The sequence below is a fragment of the Blennius ocellaris genome (genome assembly GCF_963422515.1).
Source record: "Blennius ocellaris genome assembly, chromosome: 23".
Classification (NCBI taxonomy): domain Eukaryota; kingdom Metazoa; phylum Chordata; class Actinopteri; order Blenniiformes; family Blenniidae; genus Blennius; species Blennius ocellaris.
Window position 1 is genome coordinate 11110329 of NC_137672.1, and position 13370 is coordinate 11123698.

Sequence of the window (13370 nt, forward strand, 5' to 3'; positions counted from 1 at the left end):
TGGAAAAATATTATATTGATATGATCGGTTTAGGATGATTTTCATTCAGCATTCCTACTTAAAATGCAGTTGTCAAACACAATAAACGTGAATTGTTGTAAAAGCTCATAGAGGATGAGTGCCACTCACAAAACCACTAAATTGCAAGTGACACTTGTCAAAAAGACTCATTTCAACGAGAACGGCGTCTTAAAGTTCTTTCACGATGACATACAGATTGGGTCAACATTTGAAATGTTACTGTTGGGCTAGGCCAGTGCTTCTCAAATGGTGGGGCGAGCCCCCTTGAGGGGGCGTGGTGGGGTGTCAGGGGGGGCGTGAGGCAGGCACGACTTTCAGTATTAGTGTCTTTATTCATGCTTGAACGATAAAAAAAGGGCCTCCAGCTCATTTTATTAATTTATTTTGATAATCAGGCGATTGTATGCAGAATGCTGGTGCCAGCAACTCATACAGTGGTTTATACAGATAAATAAATAAATATTATCAGGTTCTCAATGGTAGAACAATTCGGGGGGGGGGCCTGAAAATTTTTTTGTCCTCTAGGGGGGGCATGACAGAAAATAATTGAGAACCACTGGGCTAGGCAGTGGCGAAGTGGTTGGTTGTTTTGTTTTTACATATGTCACCTATATTGCCACTCGCACAGTACAAAACCGTTAATGTTTGATTGTTCTAGTTCACAGAACTAACACTGTGACTTCAATACAACTCAGACCTGTTAATCACCAACATGTCCACAGGCAGGTTTTATTTTTTTCCTCCCCAACGCATTTGCATAATCAAAGTGTATGCACTGCAGCTATTTCATGTGCATATATGGTAGTAAAGCCAACCCGTCAGTGTGGAGTAAATGAATGAGGCACAATGTCCATATGCAGGTATGAGGGTTATTATGCTGTGCAGTACTTCATGAAAATCCACATAGAACGACTTCATAAAGTGGTAACCTCATGTGAGACTCAAAAGACATTGGAAGTTGTTGAAAGTTTCAACAAGCACAACAAAAAGTCATGGTTGAAGGTTTCTTTTCACTGCAAGTAAAGCCAATACCTCAAGCATTGTGTCTGAATCTCCAGCCAAAGCAAATAGACTTTTTTTTTTTTAACATGTATTGTCCTTTAAAGATTCACCCTTCATCAGGCAAGTGAAATACTTTCAACAAAGTATATAATTCAGATAGTTTCTTCGAAAGTAGCTTTGACAATTATAAAATACATGATTAAATAGTTGTGAAAAAAATTGAGATAAGAGTTTATGTTCCACTTTAATAAAGCATCAGTGCTTCCTCATCAGTGCACCTGATTGATTGATTGATTGATTGATTGATTGATTGATTGATTGATTGATTGATTTAACCTAAAAAAAACTTGAATGAGTCAAAAATGTCTTTCAATCATTCAAATAATTTAGATATGCTGTAAATTCCAGAATTTTTGTGATCTTGTTTGCTTTTTAAAGAGATTTTCTTTGTTTAATTGGGACATAAAGGTGTTTATTTACACGGACTTTGAAGCTTTGAAATCTCAAACACAAGGATTTAAAGCTTCACTTTTCAAGGATTATGGATGAGTTACCTGTCAAGGGTTAAAAGCAGTGATAAGAACAAAAACCTCAGGTTTTAGTTTAACCTTTTATTAGATTCACCGCGGAACAAAGGGAGATATAACTTTACCTCCTTCCCTTTGACCTGCTTGAAGACATTTTAGGACCACTCAGCAACATTCAAAGGGAACATTATAGTGCATTACACGGAGCTGTGTCAACATTTGGGAATTCAAGCCTGGGAGACATACTTAACACAGCCTCTGCTCTCTACTCAACCCTTCCTCTGCCCACTGAACCATAAAAGCTGAAGGTGCAGTTTAATGACACAGACTTGTGCCTCCTTCTTGTGTGTCACTACCTTGACACAAATGCAGTTGTTTTTTTTTTTTTTCCCCTCCATGAATGAGAAGACAGAGTTGTGATATTTTCTTTCTTCTTTGTCAGATCCAACTCACAGCAGCACCTCCGCAGCCCTGTCTGTGCCCTTGAGGATAAATGTGCAATCCGCCTCACGGCTCAGTAATGCAACCTTAATCAAAAGGGCTTTTGCTTCTTCTTTTTTTTTTTTCTGAGTCTGTCCAGGAAGGGAAATACTGTGAAGAGCAACAACTCGAATCAACATTCCTTTTCTTTTCTTTCTTTTCTTCCCCCACTAACAATGATTCTCAAAAGAAAACCAAACTTACATGTTGGATGACACGTTCCATTGGGATTATTTCTTGGCACATGCCACAGTTTCTTCCAGAAGGTGTTTGGTGATTGACAGAGACCAGAGTGTAACTTCATGTGTGCCCTGATATGGAAGGAGGAAAACACTCAACTCGTGCACAGTGACTCACTGATAAAACATGTAAACTGAGAATAAAATAAATGAAGGCCCACGGTTGATGTAGAAGACTGCTTTGTTGCAATTTTCATAAATAATGTCAAACTGTTTAGTGGAAATTAATATCGTCTCAAGTCAATTTGTTAGAACTGGCAGATTTACTGTTGCTGTTCAGCGAACAGCAAAACAACGTTACAGATTCGGGCAATACAGAAACTCTAATCAAAACATATATAGCGAGTTAACGCAGCTGCTGTAGCAAGAATATCGATATTTTGAGTCTGAGTTGAAGGTTTTATGTGTGGACTTTCCTCCCACAGTCCAGACAACATGCATGTGAGTAACTGGTGGCTTTAAATTACCTATAGATAGTGAGTGTGAGTGACTGTGTGTGATGGACTGGTGACCTGTCCAGGATGCATCCGGCCTTAACCCGCTGTCATCTGGTCCAGTGTCCTAACAAAGTGGTTTAGAAGACAGACGGATGCAGCCTGGTCTAATGAAAACATGTTGTGTGTTTATTCAGCTGGTAACTTGAAAAGTTACTTGGACAATTGGAAAGCTACCAGCTTTGGAATTCTTGTTCTGGGGAAGCGAGCATTCTCATGACAACAAACAACAATTTCCAAGTCAAGCCCATGAAAAGTTGCAGATAAATGAGACACTTGTTTGTCATTTCCTTTATAAATCCAACATGGGTCATTATTTTGTTTTGAGTTAATTTCTTTAAAATACCTTATTTTCACTATGTTGTCTTAATTCAGAGAGCATCATTAAGAAACTCGGTTTCTTTTGTATCAAAACATTCAGTCAAGTTAGATAACACCATTATTTAGTAGAAATCTGCAATTTCCCATTTTCCTGGTTTGAGGTTTGATAGGTGTATTTTGACCTTTCACAATTTCATCAAGATATTGCATAAAAAAGTTGAGCGTCTGCTCCGCTGACAGATCTACACACTTCATTTAAAATAGCCTGTAAAAACAGTTGTTATGGATACCTCTCAGTAAAAAACATTGGGGTTTAAAGCTGCATCGCTCTCAAAGTACACACCACTTGAAAGGACAGCAAAGAAAAAGAACAATCTAGCCTATTAGGGACGAATGTGACAAAGTGTTGACATCTAATATGGGATTTTGTGTTGCACAGAGCTTGAGTAAATAGATCTCCGGCTGTGAAGAAGCCTCTGGAATAGACTGCGCAAACTGAAACAATGCGCCGAACCTCTCGTGGCCAATTACGGCGGGTCAATCTGACCACAAATTGCTCATTAGTGATCTTAGAGGAGGATCAAAGGGCACTAAGCATGAGGGAGGAACACTGAGTATCAGTAAGTCAAGAGAATGGAATGGCCTGGCTCCGAGCCCAACGAGAGCCACTTAGTCCGCAGCGTTCAGGAGGGTGAAATGTGTTGCTCCAAACACCGAGACGCTGTCATGTTGGCAGGCAGTTTGCTTTTAAAAGATGACCTCTAGATGGATTGTATTTTTTTTATTTTTTTATTTTTTATTATGACTGTATCGAGTAAAGAGTAGGCAGCAGTGATGATAAGATGCCTCTTTGTTCTGTGAATTCGAAGAAAGTGGGAAAACAACAAAAAGAGGAGGCACCTCTGAGTCATCTGACCGCCAGCTGAGCGGACTGCGATGCCCACAGGGGTTCTCCCTCAGGGATCCACCACTGGTCAATACATTGGCAATGTGTCACGGCAGATTGTTGCTATGGTGCTCATATCAAGCTGGCCTTTTTAGCCATGAGTCAGTGATCCAAAAGACGGCGTTGGATGATCTGATTTATGTCTCAATCTTCATCACCGAGCTTTGTTATACAATAGATAAATCAGAAGGATACAGAACTTTGATGTCACGTCAAGACAACAAACAGCTTGGTCGAGTGTTGAATTTTAAACATGCATATAGTTTATGTGTCTTTAATGTTCTAACATAGCGGCAAAAATTATATCTGTGATTTTATGTAATTTACTTTGTTTGTTTACAAATTTAAAAAAGTCAATTTTACCAATATCACACATTTTTCAACAATTCTAAAATGTCTTTTCTTGTTTCAGTAGAATTGATATTTCCTAAAATAATTTCCTGGAATTACAATACTATGCATTCATCAATGTTTTATTTAAAATTTATCCTCACGAAATGGATTTTTACTTCATTAGCAGCAACGTCTCTGTCACTGCTGCATCACAGCTTCTCAGCTCGATCTCAGTGTCACGTTTGACTCCCAGTGATTAAAACCGAAAACGGATGTTCAAATTGATGCTTTCTTAGCAACTTTTATACTCTGCAATATCACACCATGAGCCGAAACACACTCTGTTTGACAGCCTTGGCCTTTCTCATACTTACTTTGACCACTAGAGGATGTCAAAATTCTACATTTCTTCTTCTGGTCATTGTCTTTGGGCCCTACTGCCCCATATCTATGTGACTGATATAAATCAACAGTCATTCCTTTGGTCTAATGACATTTATATCTGTTGCACAGTGTAAATTACTCAGCAGGACCATTTCCATAATGTTTTTCATGAAGTCACTGAAAAGCAGCTGGCAGAAAAGTGAAGGCTGTTATGTGTTATACTCAGGCTGATACATGACATAACTTGTTAGTCAGTAATTTCCAGAGGCGCAGATTGTATGTTTGTTGTTTTCAGAGATTTTGGATGGAGTCGGAATAGATTGTCTCCGTGTTGCAATACGCCTGACTGACTGTCAATAGTGAGCTTAACCTTGCTACACACCGTTGTTTTTACAAGAGAGGGGAACAATTACTTGGTTTTGTCCTTTGTTAACATGCTTTGTTAAGTTGAAAACAGCAAATCTCCTTCAGCCTGTGCAGATGAGTTAGTTGCTAGACTAGCAGATAACGCAGAGATATCTTCATGTGAGGCTGGACTGCGTCAAAGCTTGCTGACATGTTACCCAGGACACAGTGACCAGAGCGTCTCCCCCATGTCTACCCTGTGTGTGTGTGTGTGTGTGTGTGTGTGTGTGTGTGTGTGTGTGTGTGTGTGTGTGTGTGTGTGTGTGTGTGTGTGTGTGTGTGTGTGTGTGTGTGTGTGTGTGTTAGTGGGGGGGGGCCACCCTCCCTCTCAAAGCATCAGACCACACAGCTCAGCCCTGAGACCTGTCAAACACAGCTGGGACACATCCCCCCCTCCTCACCCACCCCCTGACTCCCCTCTTCCTCCTCCTCCTCCTCCTCCTCCTCCTCCACACCTCTCCTCCCCCTCTCTGCTCCCCAGACTCAGGCAGGAAGCTTTGATACAGGGGTGTTGAGCGGCGAGGGGAACATTTCCATTTTTGTCTGTTTCCAAGACTCTCTGAGACCCTCCTCCTTCCCTCTTCATCCCTCTTCATCCTCCCCAACTGCTTCTCATCAGCATAAAAGACTCGGCTGTGTCCTTTCCTCATTGTGCGAGCTTCAGACGCACCGTAATTGATATAGACATGATCAGCGAGGGGGAAAGAGCAGAAATCTCTAAGACCGATCTATGAAGACTGCTTCCCTTTCCTTTGTTGCTTTTGGAGGCGCAAGTTCAGCAAAACGACTCGGCCTGTTTTTCTGTGCCGGCTGTCACAAGAAGCGAGCGTCTGTCCTGCGCAATAAATGTCACGCAACATATAGTCAAAGTCTCCACTTCCGAGCTTCTGTCAGCTCTTGAACTCCTCGTCTCGAACACAAAGTGAAGCAGTTGCTCAAAATAAATGTTTTGAAATGGGGGAGCGTGTTCAAGGCTGCCTTGTCACCTGATTGTTTCTTTTAAGGCTGCTTTGCACTTCGCGCTGCAGACAATAATAGGTGTGCCAGTAAAAAAAAAATTTTTTTTTTAGTGTCTTCTTGTCTCCACTGTTGTTGAGACATCACATCCACGACTCCAGGGCCTGGCTGTTTTCCAACTCTGGAAAGTCATAAATCATGCAGTCTTGGGTGAGCTCACAGTGGATTAGTGTGACTTATCATATCCCAATCTTGGGCAATTTACAGGTGTTGTTTCAACTCCCTCCTAACATGCCCAACCTGCCCTACATATTGTAAATCTGTAATGCAAGAGGCTCTCAGTCAGAGTAGCTTTTCACTGAAAATGAATCAGAAATGTAATGAACTGATCTTTGTCTTTACCTTTACAGACGATGAATGATGCTGCAGGTTTTGTAAAATGTAGAAAAAGATTATGACGACAGAGTGACGACCGGTCTTACTGAGTAACAGGTTAGCTTATGATACCATCTGCACGAGGAAGCATGTAACTTTATTAATGGTTAGTCAACAGATGGAGACGAATAAGTAAGTCTTGAAATGTATTCGCACATAGAAAGGTATAGATGACTGATTATTACCCAGATAAAATCAAGTTTCCGGTCAAAATATTTTTTATAAAAAAGAACAACCGAAACATATGAGTCCTGACTGAGCTGTTGGTGCAATTTCTCCCATCCAGACTATGAATACTAGAGATTCAGTTTCTGTGAACTTAACGAACAGTGAATGACAGTCATTGAGAAGACATAATCTCACAAGTCTCATCTTGCATCGCCATATATTTTCCATAGGAAGCAGTAGGTTGTAGCAGGCAGGGCTGGCCGACTGGGGGATTTCTATGGGGAGTTTATGTGTTTTCCCAGCACTCTGGTTTCCTCCCACAGTCCAAACAGGCAGGTTAGGGAACTCTAAATTGCCTATAGGTGTGAATGTGAGTGAATGGTGGTGTGCGTGTAGTGTATGTGTGACTGTGATTGACTGGAACCTGTCACACAGAATCAGTTTTTATCATGTGATGCACCCCATGTGTGAACATGCTTGAGAAAGTGAAATATTGTAAAGGAGAGTATTTTCTCTCTCTCTCTCTCTCTCTCTCTCTCTCTCTCTCCCACGGAACCATGATGTTACTTTTTAATTATGGGTATTATCAAAAACTGTGGATGTATTCCTAACAGTGTATTTATAACAAAATGTGTGTGTACACAATAGATCTTGAAGGGATGCTTTACAGCTCTGCTTAGACCAACATGTTATGCTGACCCTAGTGAGTTTAGATTTCAATTATAGGTTCATATCAAATATATAATTCTTGGTTTACTGATATTCTACTTTTACCATGGACGTATTTATAATATTTGTTGGACATAGATATTAACTCACTTATTCAAAAGTACATAAAATGCCCTCCTCCTACTACATGGACATACAGAGTACAAATAAAATATACTACAATGACAGTAAAAAAGAAAAATAACTGCTTAGCCAAAAGTAACCACAAACCACTGTCCTAAATTATGAAATACTGTCAATATTAAGATTCAAATAAACTTAAAATTATAGGCTTATAAATATAAAAACTGGAAAGGTATGTAAATACAGAAGGTTTTGTGGCCACAGTAGTATAAACACAATGATACTATAATCATAGAATAGCCTGTTTGGCATGCACTCTCCCTGAAAGACTCTTCAGTTTCACTTATCCACTTATTAGCAACTAACTTCACAAGATACATTTCACAATATTTATTGTGTGTTAACTCAGACTTGCTTTCAAGCACAGAAACAAAGAACCCATTAGACAAACCTATTCACTTTGGGAAGAGGGAACGAAAGGAGAAGTAACGTTAGTTCTAATGCTCATATTTCTTGATTTCAAGAGATTTAAAATGGTGGTCGTGCTGAACATAAAATGTTGTTTGTTGAAAAATGGCAATGTTATTCCTACATTAGTCCATCAGTTCAACATAAACACATGGTGACAATGTTGGGAATGAAGAAGCTAGATTAAAGCTAAAGTATGTAGAAGATGTTGAGGAGGATGAGGAGGATAGAAATTGTGTTACTCTGAGAGCCTTGGTGCAACATTCATCCATCTCGCCATTTATGCCCTATGCAACTTTTTTGTAGGGTGCTGGAGCTCATCTCAGCTAATTAGGGATTAGGGCATGATACACTCTGGACAGTTCAACGCAGAGCAATTCACATTAAAACGAGATACTGAATCGTGAAAAGTGAGAGTCTCTGGCATTAAATAACTTAAAAACAAGCTTGAAAAATAAAATAAAGTAATACGACATCATGTTTGCCCCATAGTGATGTAGTTGATAAGACCCTAGACTCACAGTGTGAATGTCACTGGATCGATGCTGAATTGAGCTTTTCTGGGCGGACTTTTCGTGTAGCGTGGATCTTCTCCAGGTGCTCTGCTTTCTCCGACAGTCCCGGTCCTTGTCACAGACCGAACAGGTATGGCTAGGTCTTTGTTTAGTGCAAAATACCTGTATATGTCTGAAAGCTAAAAATGACAAGAGATGCAGAGTTGCATGTTTTCTCTGTTGTGTGCATGAGTTGGCTTTTTCCTACAGTCCAAAAACATGCCGTTTGAGGCAAAGTTTCTTCTGCATATGTGCAAATAACTCAATAATAATGGAATATTTCAGAGTTTTTGTGCCTTTGCCTTTGCCAAATACTAAGTCGGTCCATACAATGACAGCTAAAAAGGCACTTAAAATGAATATGCTACTTTTCGCTGGGTGGATGCAAGCAGTATGAAACACACATAACAATTTATGTGTATAAATGGAACATATGTTCCTTTAGAAGCAGATTAGTGTATTGGTCCACAAGCTTTTCAGTCTATATATCAGGAAAACTATAGACAGGAGACTAACTGGTCAATTTCATAAAAAAGGGTGTTATGCTTCAATGTCATGCATTGTTTTCCTCCATTGGCAACTTACATGGATTTGCTGCTTGTTGCAATTTGGCTTTTGTTTTAAAAAGAAAAGAATAAGACAGCATTAGAAAATCTCCAAATCAGGCTTTTGAAGATGTAAAGAACGTCTTTCTGAAGTTTGTCCAGTATCATTGTCCCGAAATTATCTTACTGCTATCCTTTGAAAAGTCTGCTTCAATTTCCAGTTCCTCTTTGTGGGAAACCTTCAAGCCAAGACAGACCGCCGACCAGGCCTGGGCTAAGAAAGGCTCCAGAAAATTGTTTAATAAAAGACTTTTGTGTTTTGGAAATGTTCTATATCAGAAAGTACATTTAGATTCAACTAGGTTTGCTTGGAAATTTAAGTTTGTACATTGTCCCGCATGGGGTGGGACGGGACTCGGGCCCCCCTGAGGGGACTCCTCTGCTACGGCCCTGGCGGCCAGAACATTAACTGGAGAAAATCTATAGATCTGAAAGCTAAAAATAGAAATCAGGCGCCTCACATGCCTGCACGTTATAAGTGCAGTTTCATTAAAGGAGGAAAATAATAAGGCAGTTGGTATAAATAAACTGTAAGCCGCCACATAAGAGGAATATTACAGGAATGCGGCTGAGACCAAAATAACACTCAGCTGGTACTAAAGGTGATTGCTCTTTACAGCACTTGATAAATGTTGATAAAGCGGAGCAGACGGTGCATCCCACCCTGTACCCCACCCTAAACCCCTCCCTCCCTCCTCCTCCTCCTGGTCTTCCTCCTCCTCCTCCTCCTCCTCCCTCCTCCCACCTCCCACCTCCCGCACGCGGAGATGGGGAGAGAAGTTTGCCTGCGGCGCGGTCCACACAACATTTACTGTATTTCATTTGGGGAACAGCTACAAGAAGCCTCCGGAGAAGCTTTCAGGGGAATGAGGAATATCTAACAGCGCCAGAAACTACCGCTCACAGCCGAGATTTCTCTCTCATTTCTTTTTATTTTTTTGCGTTAGAAAACAAACATTTAAAAAGAAAAACAAAACAAAAAAAAAAAACAAATTGAAAAAAGATTTACGCATCATTGATGCGGCCAAACTAAGTGCGACGCTCGGGTCAGTAGGACAGCGGAGTTGGACATTTTCCTCTGAAAAACACCATAAAGTGTGGGTCCTGGAGAAGAAGCGAGACAACAAGAGGAGACGAGGAGAAGAAGACGAAGAAGACCGTCCTAGTGAAAGTGACAACAGAGTCCGACTCAGAATGAATAACAACAAACCCGAGAAGGAAAACGAGCAGAGTGAATTCACCAACCACGAAGAGGAGGTACGTGTCCGACGCGCTCGCTGACCCGCGAGCGCATCATAATTAACGCAATTAATTGCGACTGGGTTTTTGTTTTTGTTTTTTTGTTTTTTTCGCACTCCGAAGAATTCCGTACGCAAACCTCTGCGGTCACTATATGTTAACATGTTGACTGTGAGCGTTACGTGTTTTTCCTGCGCTATAATGTTTCTCATAAAAAAAAAAAGTTTGGATTCCTCCTGAATGCACCTTTGCATGTAGAATATTATTATTCCCCGAGTTGTGTCACACTTTAATTAACACTTAACATCTCAGTGAGATCTGGGCGATGGATCGCTAATAACGCCATGTGACTGCACATCCTTGTTTTAACACACACACCCAGCTACAGTTACAGATTAGCGTACAATAAAGCCAGACTTCACACACACAGTAGTAAAGGGAATCCAGAGCCAGGGCGAATTAGTTTTCACTGAAGCTGAGGGAGCAATTGGAGTTCAAACAACTGCTGCTGCAACATGTAGGCAATAACTCGTTGTAACCCAGACCCTTCTCTCCATTACAACCAGAGCTTTTTCTCCGCAATTAAGCAGAACACCTCACAATAATATTTTTTTTTTTGTTTGAAAAAGAGGGAAAAACCAAACATAGTGAGGTAATTAATTTAACTTGTGTTGAGAATGTAATTTCCTCTCTATCTGGCTGGATAACAGCCCAGTTTCTTCCTCCTCTCCTCTGTAAATATTTCACAATTAGGTTAAACAATATCAACTTTTTTTTTCTTTCTCTGCACATAAGTTGATAGTGCAGGCTTGGTTGGGTGGTTTTCCTTGGCACGGTGTGTATCTCTATTCAAATGACAGACTTGTTATTTCAGAGCTCCGCACATCCGCAGCCGAGTGATGTATGAAAGGTATATCGAGTTATATCAGATATTTCTCTTGGTGCAATTGGATTAGAGCTCAGTGTGCCGTTCCTCACTTCGTAACTGAATAGCCAAACATACCCAGCCTGATGTAACACCATATTTGGTCCACTGCTGAGGTTACTATGGATGCATGGAGCCGCTGTAGCACCACGCAGAAGAGGCAAATAAAGTAAAGAAGAAGGGACATCTTGGAAGTTGAGAGTTCCAGTTTCAAGCTTCCATCAATCTTTCCCTGCATGTAGTGCAGTTTCAAAGTCAAGACTCTGGAGCTGTGAGCAATGATTACTGTCAGCGAGTCATCGATTGATTACTTTTTCGCAGTGAATTGAGCTGCTCCATTCACACATTCGCAGAAGTGGTCAAAGACAAAGCAGACAACTTTTAAATGTCCCCCTGTCCTTTCGTGAAAGTGCAAAAAAAAAAAAAAAAAAAAAAGCTTAAATGTTGGATTAAACATCACTGAAGTTTATACACTCTTGTTTAATAATTGACCGAACCAATTAAAAGTTGTGGATTATTTAAGGAATCACTTCTGCTCCACCTTCAGTTCACCTGGAATTTTAGCCAAAGCAGACAAAAGATTATCATTGCATTATTCATTATAGTATGTCTCATTAGCCTTGCCTTGGGGACAACTCAAATTACTTTTGAGTGGAGATGCTCATATTAAACCATTCTAGTTTCTATTGTGGGAATATCTGCAGCTTTTCTTTGTCTTTGTTCCTCCAAGTTGAAGTTGTTTCAATCACGGCGGAATATTTTAGAGCAAACAAGCAGATGAAAATGCTTCGTGTGGATTGTTGTATTTCACTTCTTGCTGAGTTTCATGCCATCAAGTGAACAAAGCAAGTATGGTTGTTTCCTGCAGTTCAGTTTTATTCCATAAATGTGTCTCTGAACTTGCTCCTCGGCGTCGTGTGTTTGAAATTCTGTACCACTCACAAGCTGAAGGACCAGACAAGTGTTTGTCTGTAGCATCGTGTAAAAGTCAGACAGTGAGACAAGGAGACTAATGGCCGGAGGAATCTAATGGTTGTGGAAATGTCTGGAAGCCGTCCAGCCCGGCAGGGACTGAAATTTACTTGGGGTGAATTAACATGAGGTTAGACAGCACCATTTTATCTTTGGCATAATGCCGTGTGTTGTATGCAGAGGAGCAGCAAAGGTTCGAGGACACTGTATCAGCCTCCCCTACAACACACACACACACACACACACACACACACACACACACACACACACACACTAACATTTATCTGGATATTTGCACAGGAACACACATGAGATCAAGAGTAATGCCTCTTATTTCTGAGCATGACTTGCACTTTTTGTTTTCTCTGATGATTTATAGACACAAAAGTTCTCTGGCCACATTTAGGCCTCTCATCAAAATTCCTGTCACAAAGTCCACCAAAGCACTTCTTGTAAAATAAGCAGTAACAAGGCCAAAGTAGCTATAGTATGACCCAAGATCTTATGAGAGCTAAAGTTTAACAGCCTCACTGGTGTGACTCTCACATGCTGATCAACACTGGCAACCCACCCCCCCTTCTTTTTTTTTTTTTTTCTTCTGTCTGTTGCACAGTGTAGTATGCGACTCAATGGATCACTGATTCGCACCAGTAAAGCACCGTAACGAGCTCGGCTCCTCATGCCTGCTTCATTGCTCAACCTCACAAACCATCATCGGTGCGCGGCGGAAAGCTTGACGATGCTTACTGTTTATCTTGTGTGGACCAGTGCTCACCAAACATGGTCCTGCTGCAGGCAAGGTATGCAGGTTTCAGCCTCTGGCGGCATCTAATCTCCCGAAACTGCTTTGATAAGCCTCATTATCAGGTGTTCTGGATGCTTTCACGTATCGGGGAACTCGCCGGCCCACTGATGCAGTGGCGGCGACATACCGCCGCTTTGCTTGGTGAATGTCAAATATAGGTTTCAACAAGGTCAACTTTCCAGACCTTGTATGGACAAAACTTCTGGAGCGGACGTCAACGCATCTTAAATTTGAACATGGCTTCAACAGAACATTTACATGTGTTTGTACAAATGTTTTATTTATTGTTAACCGAGGA

General features: G+C 40.8%; 1 protein-coding gene across 1 annotated transcript in view; it reads left to right on the forward strand.

Moving 5' to 3' along the window:
* The first annotated feature begins 9968 nt into the window (after positions 1-9968).
* rbpms (RNA binding protein, mRNA processing factor) overlaps positions 9969-13370 on the forward strand; it is a 37143-nt gene continuing 33741 nt past the window's right edge. The window contains exon 1 of the mRNA XM_080518971.1: positions 9969-10388. Coding sequence (XP_080375097.1) covers positions 10326-10388 — 63 coding nt within the window. The 5' untranslated portion in view covers positions 9969-10325. The remainder of the gene's footprint in view (positions 10389-13370) is intronic.